At 40.7% G+C, this 17327-nt stretch overlaps 2 protein-coding genes and 1 long non-coding RNA gene across 4 annotated transcripts in view; 1 reads left to right on the forward strand and 2 right to left on the reverse strand.

The window, feature by feature from the left end:
- The window catches only part of SPO11 (SPO11 initiator of meiotic double strand breaks), a 236838-nt gene that overhangs the window by 29414 nt on the left and 190097 nt on the right, over positions 1-17327 (reverse strand). The window lies entirely within an intron of this gene.
- On the reverse strand, positions 3775-13380 carry LOC109282454 (uncharacterized). The gene is made up of 2 exons (XR_002089438.2): positions 13272-13380; positions 3775-10059 (listed from the first exon to the last, which is right to left on the reverse strand). It is a non-coding gene; the product is annotated as an uncharacterized LOC109282454 (long non-coding RNA).
- The window catches only part of BMP7 (bone morphogenetic protein 7), a 54096-nt gene continuing 50276 nt past the window's right edge, over positions 13508-17327 (forward strand). The window contains exon 1 of the mRNA XM_006264700.3: positions 13508-14231. Coding sequence (XP_006264762.1) covers positions 13814-14231 — 418 coding nt within the window. The 5' untranslated portion in view covers positions 13508-13813. The remainder of the gene's footprint in view (positions 14232-17327) is intronic.

Below are 17327 nucleotides of genomic sequence, written 5' to 3' on the forward strand. Positions count from 1 at the left end.
AAAGAGGAGAGAATTTTGACAATCAGGTTGTGAACCTGGACTGGTGTGTTTATCTACTGCTGTGCTACTGCCACCAGTTATTGCCTGAGACGGAAGAAGAAAGTAGGTTCACAGGTAAGTGAAAGAAAAGGCAGAACTTCTCAGGGGTATAGAGGAAAACAGTAGTTAAAAGACTATACTTTGGAGCTAAGAGCAAGAGTTGGACAGGGCACAAGCAATGAAACTCACAGGAGGGCAAGGGGGAATTGCTAGGTGGAAGGAACTAAATCTTCCTACAAATATAAACATAGGTCAGCTATGTCACTGCAACCAGTGACTGAAAATTAACTTCTTAAATGCATGAATATATGGCCATACATGACACAATTTTACTCTCACTAACATCCCATTGATTTCAGTGCATGGGATCTGAGGTGAAAATTTAGCTCCTGAGAAGGTCAAAGCAAAGGAAAAAATAAGCAAATGTCCCATCTTTTCACTACCCAGCCTTCACCATTGCTTTGGGTATGATCAACATAAAATAGATGATAGACAATTTGATCTACGTGTGAACTGCTTCAGCTATTTAATCTTTACGGCAGCAGTGGACAGCTTGTGCAGCTGACTCGTTGATGATGCATCACAAAGAAATGTCACTGGAGTGTGTAAGTCATTCAGCATCCATTCAGCCACCACTTCTCACAGGCAGTTACAGGGAATATAGATGCAGAGACTGTATTAGAATTTAACTCTCTATGCTGTGGAAACTAGCACAAGAATGTAATCTAAAATGACCATGGAATATCATCTATTCATAAATTCAGCACCTATCTTCCAAAGATGTGAGGAGTTCTGTGGAAAATCCTGGCTAGATGTCCTACTATGTGAGCAGACATGAAGGCTTGGCTGACCAAGTTGTATAAGTGAAAATGTTGAATAATGCACTGTGTTTGCTCCAGAAAAGACTGAACCCTGGGGCTTACAGCTAGGGAATGATTAATTTAATTAATTAGGTGTGTCTATGGGGAATGAAAGGGGTTATTCTTAGGGCATGTCTACACTTGAAACTTTTTGTGGGTTTTGTGTATCCGTGTTAAGTGATTCACAACAAACTGTGGCATTAATAGTATGTGCATCACACATTGTTTTCCCTCATTTAAGTTATTTTAAATTCTAGAATGAAAGCAACAATTTCTCCTGAATTCATGTACTTTTGTTTTGGACACATACCTTTGTTGTTCTGTACTGTTTCATTTAAGATAACTCGTAGTCGGCCGTGAATCATTGCAGGATAGGCATAGGCAGACTAATGTGCAACTGTAATTGAAATGTTAATTGAAAATGCTAATGCTATGCTTTTGCCTCTGGTCAGCATAGTAAATAAGATGGTGCATCTCCACATTTACCTGGCAAAAGATAAGCCCTTTCAATCTTAAAGGACCTGGCCTTACTCGGTAGCTTTTGATTCAGATGGGAAGTTTGGTTTTATTTTTTCCATCTATGGCTTCTATTCATTCTTCCTTTTGGAAGAAGAACCTACACCAGGAACATAATTTAACAGATCCGTACATATACATACAAAAGGGAGAGGGAAGTGTATTGCAGAATTTTGCAGCACACCTGGAGTCAGCCACTCACGTGCTCCCTCTGGCCAGGAGACTGACCTTTCTGCCTTAGTTTCTTTAACTGTAAATAGAGATATCCATCATCTGTTAATATTTATCCACTTCCAACAGCTATTGTTTGTGATATTTGCAAAATGAGTTTAAGATAAAAATATTGACAATTAGTGCTAATATGTCTGCGTGAAGAAAATGACATAAATTATCTTTAAAGCAAAATTGGATTTTACAGATAGAAAAGAGTGCATTTAGCTTACTTGCTCATAGCTAGCATTTGCTCATTGAAGAAAGAATTTTAGAAGACAAATGAATCTGTCACCTTGCTGCTCTCCCACCAACCAGAAAAGCAACTTTCAGGTACAACAATTACAAAAATGCTTGTCCCTTGCACAACGTGGAATAGAGTGTGATCCTGCAGCAAGCTGCAGTCCCACTGCCAGAGTTATACAGGTTTCCCTTGCTTTATGCGGGTTCTATATGTGCAAATTCACTCTTTTGCGATTACTCACTTCATACCAAACATTCGTTGTATGCAAGGTAAATTCACTCTTATGTGATTGGTGTGGTGGAAGCCTGCAATCAGCTGCTTTGTGCAGTGCATTGTGGGAGTGATACACACCAAAATATAGTCTCGTGTTGATCTGTGCTCCACACTCGTTGTCTGCGACACGTGTTTCTGTAGTTGCCATCCCCATTATGGCTTCTAAGCGTCCTGCTAGTTTATCTCCTATCCCTCTCTCTGGTCCATAAATGATGCCTTCACCACCCCCTCTTCACATCAACTGAACATTCACCACCACCCTGTGCTGGTGTGCACTGTCTGCTGTTGGTGAGTAGCAAAAATGTATTGTAAAAGCGTTAGAAATAGGTCTGGGGGTCAGTACAGTTGAGGTTGTGGAACATACTTCTATTTGTTACATTGTAAAGTGGGTTCCCTTTCTGCAAATTTGAGTTATGTACCATTTTCCAGGAATGCACGTACAGTATAAAATGAGGGAAACCTGTATCTGAAATATAATTGCAGGATTATTTCTATAAAAGAGCTACCTTTTATAAGCCTATGTGTTCCTTTCCTTCCCAGGAGTTCTTTCTGCTTAGCTGACTCCTCCTGGCTGCAAAGTCTGAAAAGAGTTCACAGAGGGGCAACAGGATCAGCCTCCCCTTCCCCCCACACCCTTTTTTTCTTGCAGGAAAATACGGTACGAGATTTCATCATGACAAGGCCTGCTTAAATCACTACAAAGAGAAACATAAAACAGATGCACACATATGAAACTCACAAAAATGCCATGTTGCTGGCTTTTGGGGTCAAATACTTTTTTAAACTGCTAAATACAACCAAAGGCATTTAGAACCTGGTACAAATGAGCAGAAGGATTATCTGTGACTTCAGTGGGAGTTCCACTGGGACATCCAACTCTTCTGATTTTTAATTTCTGTGAAAATCTGTGAGAGAAGTCATCACAACACCCACTCCCCCCTATCCTGATTTACCTTCATTTGCCACCAGTCACAGGTCATCCAGATTAACACTTTTCACATGAAAACACTTCTTCTTATTTGAAATGTTAATGTCCTCTTAATAGAAGGTTAAAATCGATCTAACGATAGAATACCTCAGAGTGTTAATTAAACAGGACAATAATAATCCACCAGTGATTTATAGTGAGGTGGATTACTACTGCATAGTGGTTGGTCTGATAGGCATTTATTGCCTACTTAACCATTTAACTATAACAAAAAAAAATCATTGTGGTACAAAAGGTGATGAATGTTTCTGCTAAAGTAGTCCATTAAGATGATTCATTAACATTACAAAGAGGTCTGTGGCCTGTGTGCCACTTGGTGCCTGTAAAAGTCTGGGAAAGTGAGAGGCATTACCATAGGAAATGCTTCATGCTAAATGTGTGCTGATATCATTTAAAACCTACTTTCTATAGATAACATCACTTTTTTTACATTTTACATTACAAGGTTCAGGGAAGCTTTGTACTTTTCATTTCTTCAAATACAGAGTTTATCTTTCCAAGAGAGAAATATAGGAGGGGAGGTATAATAAAAGTTAAAATGCTTAGACATCCATTTGAGTCTTTCGTATGACTCTTTGAACTGATGTTACCGGAATGCTGAATCGCTGGTTCCGCCACTGGAGAATGAGAATTAGAGTCATGAGTTATAGCTAAGACAGCTACCACTTTATTAAACACACATAAAATAAAGGCACGATAAATGATCTTTTCAGTTCAAATAACAGCACTGAGTCACACTGCATAACAGTGAGGGAGAATGCCATTTATAAAAAATACAAAGAATTGAGAGAAGGAAAAATATTAGAATTGGAGCTGAAATTTTCCCAGGATACCAGAACTAACACACTGATTCCAGGGAATATTAAAGATCTAAGTGGCCAGACACTTGATTTTGTATTCCATCTAAAAGACAACATTAAATTTGAAAGCATCACAGATGCTGTATACATACTTTGACTGGAGCTGTGCTTCACGCTTAGTATCAAACATAGCTACCCTCAACCTACTTTGTACATATTTTGGCCATATTTTGGCCTCTTGTTCATTTTAGGTACATGATTTGTTGCCCATTCACAGTAGTTCTATTCTTCAGATGCGACGACTGGTTTCAACATTAGCTGATTTCACTGAAAGTAAAGCTTGTCAACGTTAAGTCTTTTTTTCAACAAAACTTCAATAAGAGAGTTGTAGTCGCCCGCTCTCAGTCAGGGACATACAGCTGTTCTTCCACTTCCAAGGTGAGACCACTAACCGCGGTGCTTTAGAACAACATTATGCACCCATGAAGAAATTACTGCCAAGTAAGGCAGGTGTGAACTTACAGCATGTAAAGCATGCTACAGGTAGAGCTGCTGAGTCCTCTACAGCATGTAAGGTTAGGGTGACAATACTACCTGAGTCTAAAAACAGGACATTTTGCTACCATCCAGCTCACCAGTATGTTTGGCTGTCTTTGAGCTCACGTTCAGCTGAACACCAGAAAGTGAGGGGGTGATGGGTACAGACTGACGGTGTGTGTGACTCTGGTGTGTGAGAGGTGGAGAGTGGCTCAGAACAGACTTGAACCTGAAAACAACTGAAAGGTCTAATTTTTATTCTAATGCAAAACTGAAATAAAATGTCAAAATTTTGATTTTTTTTTAAACAAAATTAATTCTTACTCTAGGCAATCCTAATACTCAGCACTTTTAAGTCTACTTTGCAGGTCATTTTTCTCCTTAGCATGAATCTGCTGAAACTTTGTTTGGGAAGTTGCAGACAAGTTTATTTCTCTTATATATGCCTTGATTTGTTAGGTATCAATCAGTATATTTACATTTAATGTTAAGAGTCTTAGACACTGCAAATAGGCTTTTATATGAATCAGAATATATACAAATATATGAATAAAAATATCTTTTCATATACCTCCTAAACATGAGAACCACCCCACCAATCAAATAATTACATAAAATATATCATAGCTGACATTAACATGGTAACAAAGCTATTTGTTCATTTTGTTTTGAATAGCTTAATTCTCTCAAGCTGCTGTAGATGAGTAAGGTGTTTTAGCAGTCTATCTCCCTGGAATTCCCAAGCAGAGAGTCTTTGAAGCAATAGCCAGCAAATTTCAACCAGTTGTAGTCCACTGTTGACAAGAAAAATCTGAGTTCTGACTTTGAAGAAAAACAGACACGTGACATATAATGAGAATATTGTATCCTTGAAACCAAATAGGTGTCACACAGATTACATGCACACACCTGCATGAAACAACATGAAATTCATGAAACAGAAGGATATACCTCATATAACAATGCCACCCCGCACTGAAGAACAGTGATTTGCAAAGGCCCAGTTCACAGATATCCCATGCATAAAACTGATACAGTACTGCAATACTCTTCAATTCTTCAGACCAGAAATGCAGCTTTCAAGTGAGTGGGGCAAACGAGTCAGAACTATATTTTCTTCTCTGCTTCCCATATCACTTTCCAAAACAACACTGCAATCCTCAGTGCTGGTCAATTCTACCAAATTACTCCTCTGTCTTAGATGCCCCTTATGTACTGGGCATATCCAATTCATTTTCTTGATATTGCCTAAAGGCCCAATATTACTATGCACACTTCCTACCAACTCTCATTTCACATTGTATCCCCATTTTACCCCCTTAGCTCTGTCACAACCTCACTGGTGTTAGAAGATCCTGTGAATCTGCCCAGGACATGTCAGAAACTGTTTCACAGAATAAAATGAATGTTCTTGTTCCATCTTTCATCATGATCTCTTACAAGCTGTTTCAACTAACCCATGTAGATAGCAGTGTTTTATGTGTATCAGTATGGACTTGTACTGTCTGACCTATTATCACTTTCTATTTACATACACGGAAGAAATTCTATAAATAGGTTTTAGTTTTAATGAAAGATCTTCTGTTCTATTGTTCAGATATATTTAGGACATCAAAATGTAAAAAAGACTAATTGCAAAGTCATTCATAACTTCCATAACCCTCAATGGCATGAAGACACACTCTTTATGGAACTATACCCATACAGAGTATCCTCTGAGAATATGTGCTTGGCCTTTAGTGGTGAAGACCATCGTTCTGCCTTGAATTTTTCTAAAGCTGAACAGAAGAAACCTGGGAGCTTTGTGCAAAACTTGCCTCTACCTCATTATGCAGAGAACCATATCCCCAAAGGAAGAATTTAATTCCAAATATAAATGCAAGGATCTCCAAAATCGTAGCTCCTTTGGGACTTAACTTTTGCCCTTTCCTTGAGGGTGGGCTCCACACACCTCCCCCCACTTCTTATTCAAAATGTAGGCGGAATATATAAGAATCTGTTTGAGTCCCTTAATTCATATTAAACAAACGAACAAAACTCCCCCAACATTTAGACAGCATTATAAGATACTAATTGTTTAAATGTATGCTTTTAAATTATCTCAGGTGCCTTGAAAAACAAACAACAACAGATTCTCTCTTGTGGTTGGACCACCAAAGCGGAGTGGAGTGCAGTAACTCTCAGAGCGTTTCTGCCCCATGTTCTGCTCTGCTTGTCCTTTTGAAAGGGGTCTCAATGAGGAGCCTTGTTGAGACCTCCACTGGTGCCACTGTTTATAGAGGGGATCATTAGGAACAGTTTAGTCCGAACAAAAGGGGTTTTGTTCCCATTGTCCTCCTTGCAGTTTGACGTCTTAACTGAAAAATTATCTTAATCGTCTAACAATATATATTTGCCTATGGGGTTCAGAGGACTGTAAAAGAGATTCCGGGTGACTGACGAAAAGATATAATTTATGGTGCAAACCCACTGCATGCTCAATGTTATTTACTTGTCACAAATGTTGCCTACTAAAAAAATCTACTGGAACATCCACCGCAGTAGCTACAGCTTTGGTCTCATGACACTGTAGGATAATATTTGTGCGTTCAGGATTGCAGCATAAACTAACACCACAAACAAACGAACACCTTCTGAAGTATTCTAACAGTAGAATAGTCTCCTCCTTTACTTTGCTAACAGGATAGCTTAGGTTAGTTCCTCAGCTAGCGTGAATTCATGTTAATACATTGACATGAATGGAGTGAGGCCAATTTACACCAGCAGAACATCTGGCCAGTTCATATTATTTTAAAAACTTCCAGCATAAACCTTGTGGTTAATGATCTTCTGCTGCTGGATCTTTGGAAGATTGCTTCATGCGGCCACTTGTACTGTGGCAAACCTCCTTCCTGAATCAGAGGGAGCTGGAACATTCCCTAAACCATGGAGAATTGGGGCCAAAGCATAATCATTTGTGTAATTCTGGAGGGGATTTTTGTGGCCAGGGCTATAGAAAAATCAAATGAACTCCTGACTTCAGTCTACTTTTAGATAAGTTCACAGACTCTATAGAAACAATTGCATATTTAGAAAACGTTATTTTAGAAACAGGATCAGAGACAAAAACGCACATTATACTCCTTCACCTCTGCAATCCAACATAGCTCAAAAAGCTGGCAGCTCAGAATTCACTGCCAGGTAGAGTAGCTTTAATACGTATTCAAAATAAACCATTAAAATCACTGTTTCTATGGGAATGAAACATAAATCAAGTAGAATTTGATAGTGAATGAAGATAACACTGGGCCAAATCCTGGCTCCTGCGTGCTCATACACACAAGCAAAATAAACCTCCACCAGGAGAGAAAATGTGGGGTGCAGTTGTTGCATATAAACCTGCCCTGCAATATGCAGAGCCTTGAGTGACCCCTTGCTTCATCAGCAGAGGGTTTTTAGGCTCAGAGCATAGTATATATGACTTAGCATACACACCCCAATTTTCCATGCAACCTTCCCTGCTAAGATTACTAATGCCTGTGGCATGAGTCGTTTGTGTAGCAGCTGTGCAGAGGTTATGCAAGCACTTATGTACCAATTGGAATAGAGGAACAAAATAAAGGTTCTTTTGAGGTATTACTTTGCACCTGCCTGGACAGCAAAAGTGAAGGCATCCAGCATTTGGCCCATTGTGTTTCGCAAGTTAGAGCCAGTTACTGCTGTAAACCCCTGAGAACAAAGGTCAGGTTTCAAAGTAAATCTGCACATAACTGCCTGGAAAAGGTATAATTATTCCATTTGCAGTGATTATCAAAAGTAAATTACTAAAAATATATATATTTTTAAATTAAATGACTTAAATATAAATAAAAAGATTACTTAGCAATGAAACAAGAATTTTGACAGTGTGATGATGGAGAATAAGATGAAAAGACTGTATTTTACCATAGAAGTGTATGATGAAGCAACATTTTTGAGCCAAATTTTCAAAAGGATCACAATGTAGCCTATGACTGTGAGTAACAATCTGCTACATGAAAGCAATGCCTGCACATTTTTTTAACAAGTGTGAGACTCAGGTTTTGGATGCACAGACTGTTTTTTGCACATAATATCACATTTTTGCCTTTGTTGCAAAAATATAGCCAAAAGAGTGTATACGTAATCTTCTGAGACTGCAAAATTATAGACGAAATGGTAGGAGTTACTTTGGCAAGTCTGGGCCTCCGAGTACTTGCATGATAAGTTCTTTTGAAAAAAAAAAGAAAAACATTTTTGTTAATTTATTAAAGCAACTGCAATTACTTTACTATAAAAACTTGATAGTGATTTCGTGAACTTCTATCCCAGCCTTATAAATGTATGACTAAATTCTGCTTGTTTTATGAATGCAGTTTGCAACACTTAGGATTTTCTCCTGAAGAACTGTTTTAGTTTTGGAATTCAGAAGTTACCACTTCTGTCTGATCATTAAAAATAATTTCTTGCTAACAATTATTATTCAATTTTCCAATAGTAGTAGATTCATTTTTCAAGTCTGAATGTACAACTTCTATCACTGTCTCTTCTCTGACTAGAAGAGGCCAGGGCAATGAGAGCCATTGTTCAATTTTTATAATATACTTAGCAAAGTCCAATCCAGATCAGTTCAAATTCTTGGAACAGTGCTAACATTTGGCTTATCCGTAATGTGATTATTTTCACGTTGACGAATGCATTTACGACAATGCTGTTAAGGAGAGTGAATAGAAACTTTGAGAAGTATAATCCAATATGACATAATACAATATGCAAGTTGTTTGTATAATCTTATAAAAATAAGGCTTTTCTTTAGATGAGAGTCACACATGGGGAGGGTCCCACCAAATCCAGATTAGATGGCATGCAGATGCTGATCATGCAATCATTACTGAAAAGATTCCCCAGATGCATGCATTTTAGTGCAGCACTTGGAGAGACAAAGGAAGGATACTCTGAGGGATTGGTTGTATACATCAGATAGGCGTGAAAAGAGAAAGTATGAAAGCCACAAAGGTAACAATTAGGAGGAAGAAGAATAAATAGCTTTAACGTTATTCAGAATAAAAGAAGGAAGACAGGATGCTTTGGGTCCAATCTTTAAGTTAAGCATGAAACCATTTGTGTAACCTGAACATACATTTACTTCATTTAGGTTAATCTTGCATACTGATGACCTGAATGAGCCACTGGTATGCATCTGGCAATTTGGATGCATGACCATGACAACAATGCATACAAATTAGGCACATGCAATTGCACACAAATTGTGTGTACTTTATTTGTTTTAGAAGTGGGCCCTTTATTTCTAAACTAGTCACTTCCATCCAGCAACAGTGCATGTATTTCTACATAAACACAAATAATAGCTAATATACAAATCATACACATGCAAAATACTAAGATACCCAAAAGATGAAAATAGAAGCACTCAGTTATTTTTTTAAAGAAATCATCTGAAACAGCCACAGCCAACATCCAGGTATTGCTTCATCATCAGCACTCAACTCTCCTTCTCTGACAGGGAGCAGGAGGAGGAGGAGGAGGAGGAGCAGCGGATGGCAGTTAAGAGGAAAAACTGGTTTCTTAATTGACCTGGGAGAGAAGAGAAAGAGGGTGATGACATGGGGTTGCCAATATTTTCAGCAATTTGTCTACAGTACTTGGGAGCTGACCCTGAGAGCACCAATAAATGAGGTCAAGCAGTATGCAAAATATGATGGAAGAAACATTAGAATCAGAAATTATGGCATAGACAATATCCTCTAATTGCAGCATGTATGTGTAAAATCCATGTTCGCAGCTAAATGTTGACCCCATCTCACTCCATCATGCTATATTGCACACAGTGGGACATACTGGGACATACTCTTGGTTGCACCCAACAGCCTCACTGAAGTCAACATGTAATTGAGAAATCAATTCTCTAAGACAGTGGTTTTCAACCTGTGTTCTGCGGACCCCTGGGGGTCTGCAGACTACATCTAAGGGGTCCAGGAAAGATGACTATGATCAATCAGAAATGTGTGAATACCCACACTTACCATACCGCACTGCCATTAAAATTTTTTTAGGGATCTGAAAATGAAAAAAGGTTGAAAACTACTGCTCTATGAGTGGTTTTTCAAGAGTGGTTTTTTGCTGTTCTCAACCCTCACTCACAAAGAATGCCTCTGGCACCTGGTATATAACAGTGGCAAACTCACTCTTAGGCATATCTGTCATGTATCTATTTCAGCAGATTGTATTTAGCAGTCTGTCTCAACAATCACAAGCCAGACATTTTTGTAGAACAGCATGTGGAGAAATTACCTGCAGCAGCTTCAAAGAAAAAGTTTGGTTCTCTGATACTTATAATAATCCCCTTTCATAAAAAGTTTATTGCTTATGCCAGATCCCACAATATCCTCTCTCTACTTGATTCTGAGCCTGTCAAACCAGGTATGTTGGTCCACAGTTTAGGCCAGGAAGTAAAGAATAAAGCCATACAAAATAGCAATGAAAAAGATTATTAAAAGATTGGATCCATTTCCATGCAAGTGTGAGAGACGGCCCTGTCACTCACTACACCTGGGGAAAGGACAATTATTAAGCTGATACACAATACACTGCTTGATCTTAACCCCCACAAGGCAACTTAACCAACTGAAGCTAGGGGGAAGTTAAGTAGGGAATGAAGAATCATAACTAGAACCAGAAGAACCTGCCAAACCAAGAAGTCTCAAAATTTGTCTCCCATAAAAAATGACACAATCAATCCCAGAAATCAGCTACCTGAAGATTTTTCCAGAGCCCAAATCTTCCAGTTCAGAAGAACTGAGTATCTTCCCTTTCCCCCAAACAAGCAGTGCTTTTTAAGGGGATGTTGTTAACTTGAAAATTGCCCTATATATGGTTTCTAGAAATATACCTGCTCTTAAGGCTCCTTGTCCATTTCTATAATCTTCATCTATTGTATAGTATTTTAATTTCAATATGTTTTTCTCCCTGGTTTGTTGGGTGAAAGGCCTGCACATAAGGCAACAGCAGGAGGAACGGACAGAGGGGAGAGACTAGGCCCAATCACTGTCAAATGCACCAAGGAAACAAAACACCCTTTTGTGTTGAAATCCATGCCAGTTATATGTTTTCAAACACGAAGGCCGCAATTCTTAGAAATGTTTTGGCATTACCACTTAGGAACAAATCCAGGGTTTGTACAAATGATGATACACAAAATAAGCTGGTATTTTATTATTGTATGCAGTTGCAATCACAGCTAATTCATGTGAAGGGACTCTAGAAGGCCCCTTCTGGATATCATGGTGGTATATCTGTATTACCACTATCTTAGACACTTCTATGGATAGCATCACCATAGTACCTGGGTGACTCACAATACTTAAATATAGGTAGCCTTACCAGTCTATGAGCCAGGGAAATACTAGTATTCCCATTTTAGGACAGAGATGGGAAGCAGAGAAAGGCTAAATGATAGGCTAATGTCACATAAGGGATTGGTGGCAGAGCTGGGAATTGAACAAGGCTCTTCCAACACACACACCTGAAGCCTTAAATCATGGCTTCTGTTTGTATTGGGAGCCAGCAAGAGATGACGGGGCAAACCACCTGTCACCTCCAGTCCTTCTCCTGCCCCCCAGGCAGGCTGGCAGTGCTTCTCTAGAGCTATAAAAGATTCTTGCCACCCCTTTGAAAAGCAGCAGAAGAATGAGGAAGGGCCTGGCAGCTAGGCTCCTAACGGACTCTCCCCCTTTCTCAATGTGGTCTAAAAATGGACCACTCCAGTTCTGTCTCTCACTTTCTCCTCTGTTAAAAAGCAAAGAGTGCCTCCTTCACCCAGCTCTTATAACAAGCTACTCACTGTTTGCACAACACTTTTAGGATACACTGGTCTGTATAAATGCGGAGTGTTCTTTTATTGTAGCCAGCCTGAGCCTTTATTGGGAAGGGCAGCATATAAATTGGCATTGTATAAACTGAATAAATAAATAAAAATGAATAACTATTCATTTCTGGGTGCAGAAGGCAGGTGGGACCAGGTGTTCAGACTTCTGGGCATGGCAAGGCTCATCAGGAAGCATCAAAGACTACGAGCATGTCAAGGCAGTGGAAACAACCTCTTTTCCCTCCTCTCCTTTCACTCTTCCCGCCAGGGCTGAATCAAAAAATCAACATATAGTCTGAATTATTTCCGGTCCTCTCCTCTCAAGAGATTACTGCTGAATGCTGTCATTTATTTCTCCTTTGTGTTATGGTAGAGCTGGCAGGGCTCAGCCAGGATTGGGCTCTATTCTTCCAGACATTGTAGGGACACTTAGTAAGAGACAGCCCCTGCTCCAAAGGGCTGATAACCCCATCCTGGACAAGATGCAACAAGTGAGTGTAGCTAACAATGGAAGGAAAAGAGAGGGGAGGAGATGAGAGGGAGACAGACTGTGACAAACACTAGCTGTGCGCACAAGCTGATGGGTCCGGGGCCATGTCACTGGTATCCTGTATTGTTTTAAACTTTCACCTATTAACCCATAACCTCCTGGCCTTCTTTAACACTTCTCCACTCACATCCCCCCCGACCGCCTGTGGGTACAAGCGACCTTGGGCTACCTTTCCTACTGGTATCATTACATTTTAAATGCATGCCTGTATTGGTCTTTTGCCTTCTGGGCAGGCTCTGCCCCACTGCACTGCTTAGTTTATTTTGTTTTATATATGCATACCCCCCCTCCCCTCCACTAAACAGCCCTCCCCCAGCACTGCCTTCCCCTTAATCATGTTTACATTAATTTAACTACTTGGGAATGGCTCACCCTTTCTTCTAAGCCAGAAGCCTCCATAAACATCCTGAAAAGCAACCTGATCAGATGTTCCTCCTCTAGGCAGTAACACGGATTTTCTTCTCTAAGCAGTTTGGAGAGAGAGAGCGAGCAGAGAGCAAGCGAGGGAGGGTGTTGAGTTGTGCTGCCTGCTCCTCCCACCAGATACAACCTCCTGCTGCCTGTCTGTAAAGCAGCATTTCAAACACTTGTGAGAAGTGAAGAGGGAGAGAGAGAGAGAGAGAGAAAGAAATCAGACCCTAAAGAAAGAGGGGAAAGGGAGTGGAAAGCACCACTCAGGAGTGATCCTTGCTATTTATCTCATGGATTTTACAAACTAAACCACCTCCCCCCCCCAGAGGCAAACTTTTATCATGAGTTTGCTGAAGCCTGAGCTGCAGGGCTGCCCTCTAGCCAAGTGATCAGAGCTTTGCGGGGCAGGCACTTTCCCCCTCTCCAGCTGTCTTTCATGGTAAAGTATTTATTCCTGCTCAGCAGCCCCGTGGGTCTCTTCATCTCCCCTCCGTGCAGGAGAGATGCGCGCCGCGTGGCCCGGGCAGCCTGCCTCCCGGCTGCTGGTCCTCTCGTGCTTGTGGCTGCGCTGCATCCTGGCGGACTTCACCTTGGACAATGAGGTGCACTCCAGCTTCATCCACCGGCGGCTGCGGAGCCAGGAGCGCCGGGAGATGCAGCGGGAGATCCTCTCCATCCTGGGCTTGCCGCACCGGCCCCGGCCCCATCTGCACGGCAAGCAGAACTCAGCCCCCATGTTCATGCTGGATCTCTACAATGCCATGTCGGTGGAGGAGGCGGCCGGGGCGGCGGGGGAGGAGGGAGAGGGCTTCTCCTACCCTTACAAGCCCATCTTCAGCACCCAGGGCCCCCCCCTGGCCAGCCTGCAGGACAGCAACTTCCTCACCGAGGCAGACATGGTCATGAGCTTCGTGAACCTGGGTGAGTGTCCGAGCCCAGCCCGGGGCAGCCTGCACAGGTCTGGGACAGCCTGGGGCAAAGGATCTGAGTTTGGGGCAAGTGTCTGGAGTGGGATGGGGTGGAAGGAAGCTGGTTTCTCTGCTGGCAAAAGCAAAGAGATGGACCCAATGGCACCACAGCCTCTGGTGGGGACAGGAGAGAATAGGCTGTGGTGGGGCAGGTAGCAACAAGGGGCGCATATGGCCCTGCTGGCAGGTGGCTTTGGGCAGGGCAGGGGAAGTAAGTGGCTCTAGATCCAGCCTTTGTTGCAGTGTGAATTTAAGTGTCAGGAGGTTTGGAAATCAGCTGGAAAGGGCTCACTCAGAACCTATGTCCTATGAGTAGGACTTTTACTGTGCCCCATCAGATCTCATCTGGCCTGCTGCCATGCTCCCTCCTTCTTCTTCCCTCTTGCTCCTCCACACGGAATGAGTTACCTTGCAGAATCCACGAGGGAGTGGACCTGTACAGGACCTGTTAGTGGCTCTGTCTGGCTTCTTGCACCACCAAGAAAGACGTGAAGCCAACAAAAGACCCTGGATTGCAACACAGTTCAAAGCCCTGAGCTTGGAATCATGTGGATGATCACAATGCCACCAGAGCCGCTTAAGTGGACAGACCCTAGTGGAGTGGCCAAGGCAGCCTTAACTAGATTGAGAGGGCCAGGCTGCTGGAGTCTGTTTTCTTAATGGCTTGAGAAGGATTCCAGGGTAAATCCTTATTTACTCCTGCAGCTCTTTCTAGTGACCCCAGTTGAGGCAAGCTAACGTGCTTCCTTTCACACACACATGTGGATGGGTTTATGCAAATGACATGAAAGTTGCCACGCTTTGTATGCAGCTCACTGAGCTGCTTTAATTGGATGCCGCAGTTTGCTGATATCCTCCTGATCTCTATTCGTTGGCTATAGATTGCACACCCTTTGGGACTTACTCAGCCGGATTTGAGTAAAATGCTGTCAGGACAAGCATTCTATTTTAAATATATAATTATAGGTCCCAGTTCACTGTATCTAGTTTTAGCCCTCATCACGTGCGGCTCTGAAACCACCAGATGTACAGATTGGGTGCCTGCAAATTCAAGTCAAAATCTGAATGATAATTCCAGAGCAGGGTTGACTCAAACTTTGCCTAAATGAGGAGCCGTTTGCAAGGAGTGAGAAGGATGCACCTGAGATGCATGAAATGGTACAGATGGCAGATGCCCTCATCTTAAATCCTGTAATAAATCTGCCATCACCTAGAACTTCCTGGTTATCACTTGGAGCTTCATGGTGGCAACAGGCATTGTGCAATAGTTGTCCTTCCCCTAGCACTATGGGCTAAAGCAGAAGTATCAGTAGCTGTATAGGCTTTATGACACACACATATGTGAATAGCTGTGATCATATACAGTAGCCAACCTCAGTCCAATCCTGAAGTGATACTTGGAGATGGAGCACTGCATGCTGAGATCTCAAGTTTCAGTGGAATTGCATCTCCATATTAAATACCATAAGCCTCACTGGTAGGACTCTACAATTGGCCCAAAGGCTGTAGTCTTTTCAGACTGCTAATATAGTCCATTTGGAAGTATAATGCTTGTCTAATAGTTTTTCAGTATGTAAGCCAATTAGCATTGATACATTTTAAAATCAATATTTGTGCAGCCAGGAGTACCACTGGTGGGCAAATATTTGACTTTAGAGATAAGAGAAATGGTGTTAATATTGTGCTGTGCTGTACCTCAGTGTACATATAATGTATGGCCAGAGTGCGGGGACATACAGAAAACAAAGGAAATAAACAAAGTTGGCACTTTTATTTTCTACTGTAAAAGTAGATTCTTTTTTTGAAAGGGCTGAATATTTAATAGAGTCAACTCCAGATAGTGAGATTTACCTCCAGGTGAACAATTATATCCTTTGGTTTTTGTGAAGTTAGTTTCGAGGTAGATCTCATAAATGCAGCTCTGGGGACCCAGTTCCAAGCTCAATAATGTGGGGAAAAGCCATCTTTGAAGGCCCCTGGAGTTTTATGTAAAAGACATTATGGTTTAGCCTCTAAAGTAACTTATTTTGCACAAACATGTTAGCTCAGTGTAATCATAGTGAAATTAGTCAATACATTTGTAATTGAGATTTGTTTTCTTGGATGCATCTATCCCATGAATCTAAAAGAACATATCAATAAAGATTATTATATGTAAATTACACAGGTTACAGTATAACATTAAAATTATGAACTGCATAAAAATGTCGGCTTTTGTAATCAGTTTAAAGAGTATGAAAATGTTCTTGCCAAAGTATTTCATTATTATTTAGTTTAATTTCTGCCAGCATGGTCAGTCATTAGTCAAAGCGTAGGCTAGATCCAGTGGTTTTATATAGGCAGGTGGAATTATTACCAACAAGGCACTTTTCAGAGGTTTATCTGTACTGTTTTGTTCCCCTGTCAACAGTGCATGCCAGGACGAGTTTAAAAAGGACATAGATCCATAATAGCTTTCTTCATCACTGTGCACACCTTTCATCCCATTATAGTCATAGTTCTTTCATCTTTTTAGGACAAAGACTTACTTGTTTATGGACTTTTTAATGAATTAGATTAGCTACTAGCTCACATATATAGCTAAGCACAACACCTGCTTTAGTATGTACAGTTTTCTATGACATTCAGGGAAAATTAGAAGATCTATTGTAGGACTGATATTTTTTTGGAGGTTTTCTACAATGATCCCATTTAAACCAGAACTGAATTGCTAAATGCAGTCTGTATTAAACTGTGTCCTGGTTTTGTAAGAGATACTTTGCAGGCATTGTATTTCACAGGTAGGCTTTTATTACATACTAGAACCAGCACAATGAGGAAGTGTCATAGCATAATAAAATATGCATCTTAGTAATGGGGGAAGTAAATGTAAGTAAAGAAGTCATAAATAAATCTAAACTTCAGTAAACAAGCTATGTTACTGAAGCCATTCAAACAGTAGTCTACTGATACACTTTCTCTCTTTGTGCATAGCTTTTCAACCATCTAACATAATAGTTTTATTGGTATTAAAAAGTTATACATTTGATAACAGATTACAACTTCTGAA

The sequence above is a fragment of the Alligator mississippiensis genome, chromosome 9, assembly GCF_030867095.1.
Source record: "Alligator mississippiensis isolate rAllMis1 chromosome 9, rAllMis1, whole genome shotgun sequence".
Taxonomy (NCBI): Eukaryota; Metazoa; Chordata; order Crocodylia; family Alligatoridae; genus Alligator; species Alligator mississippiensis.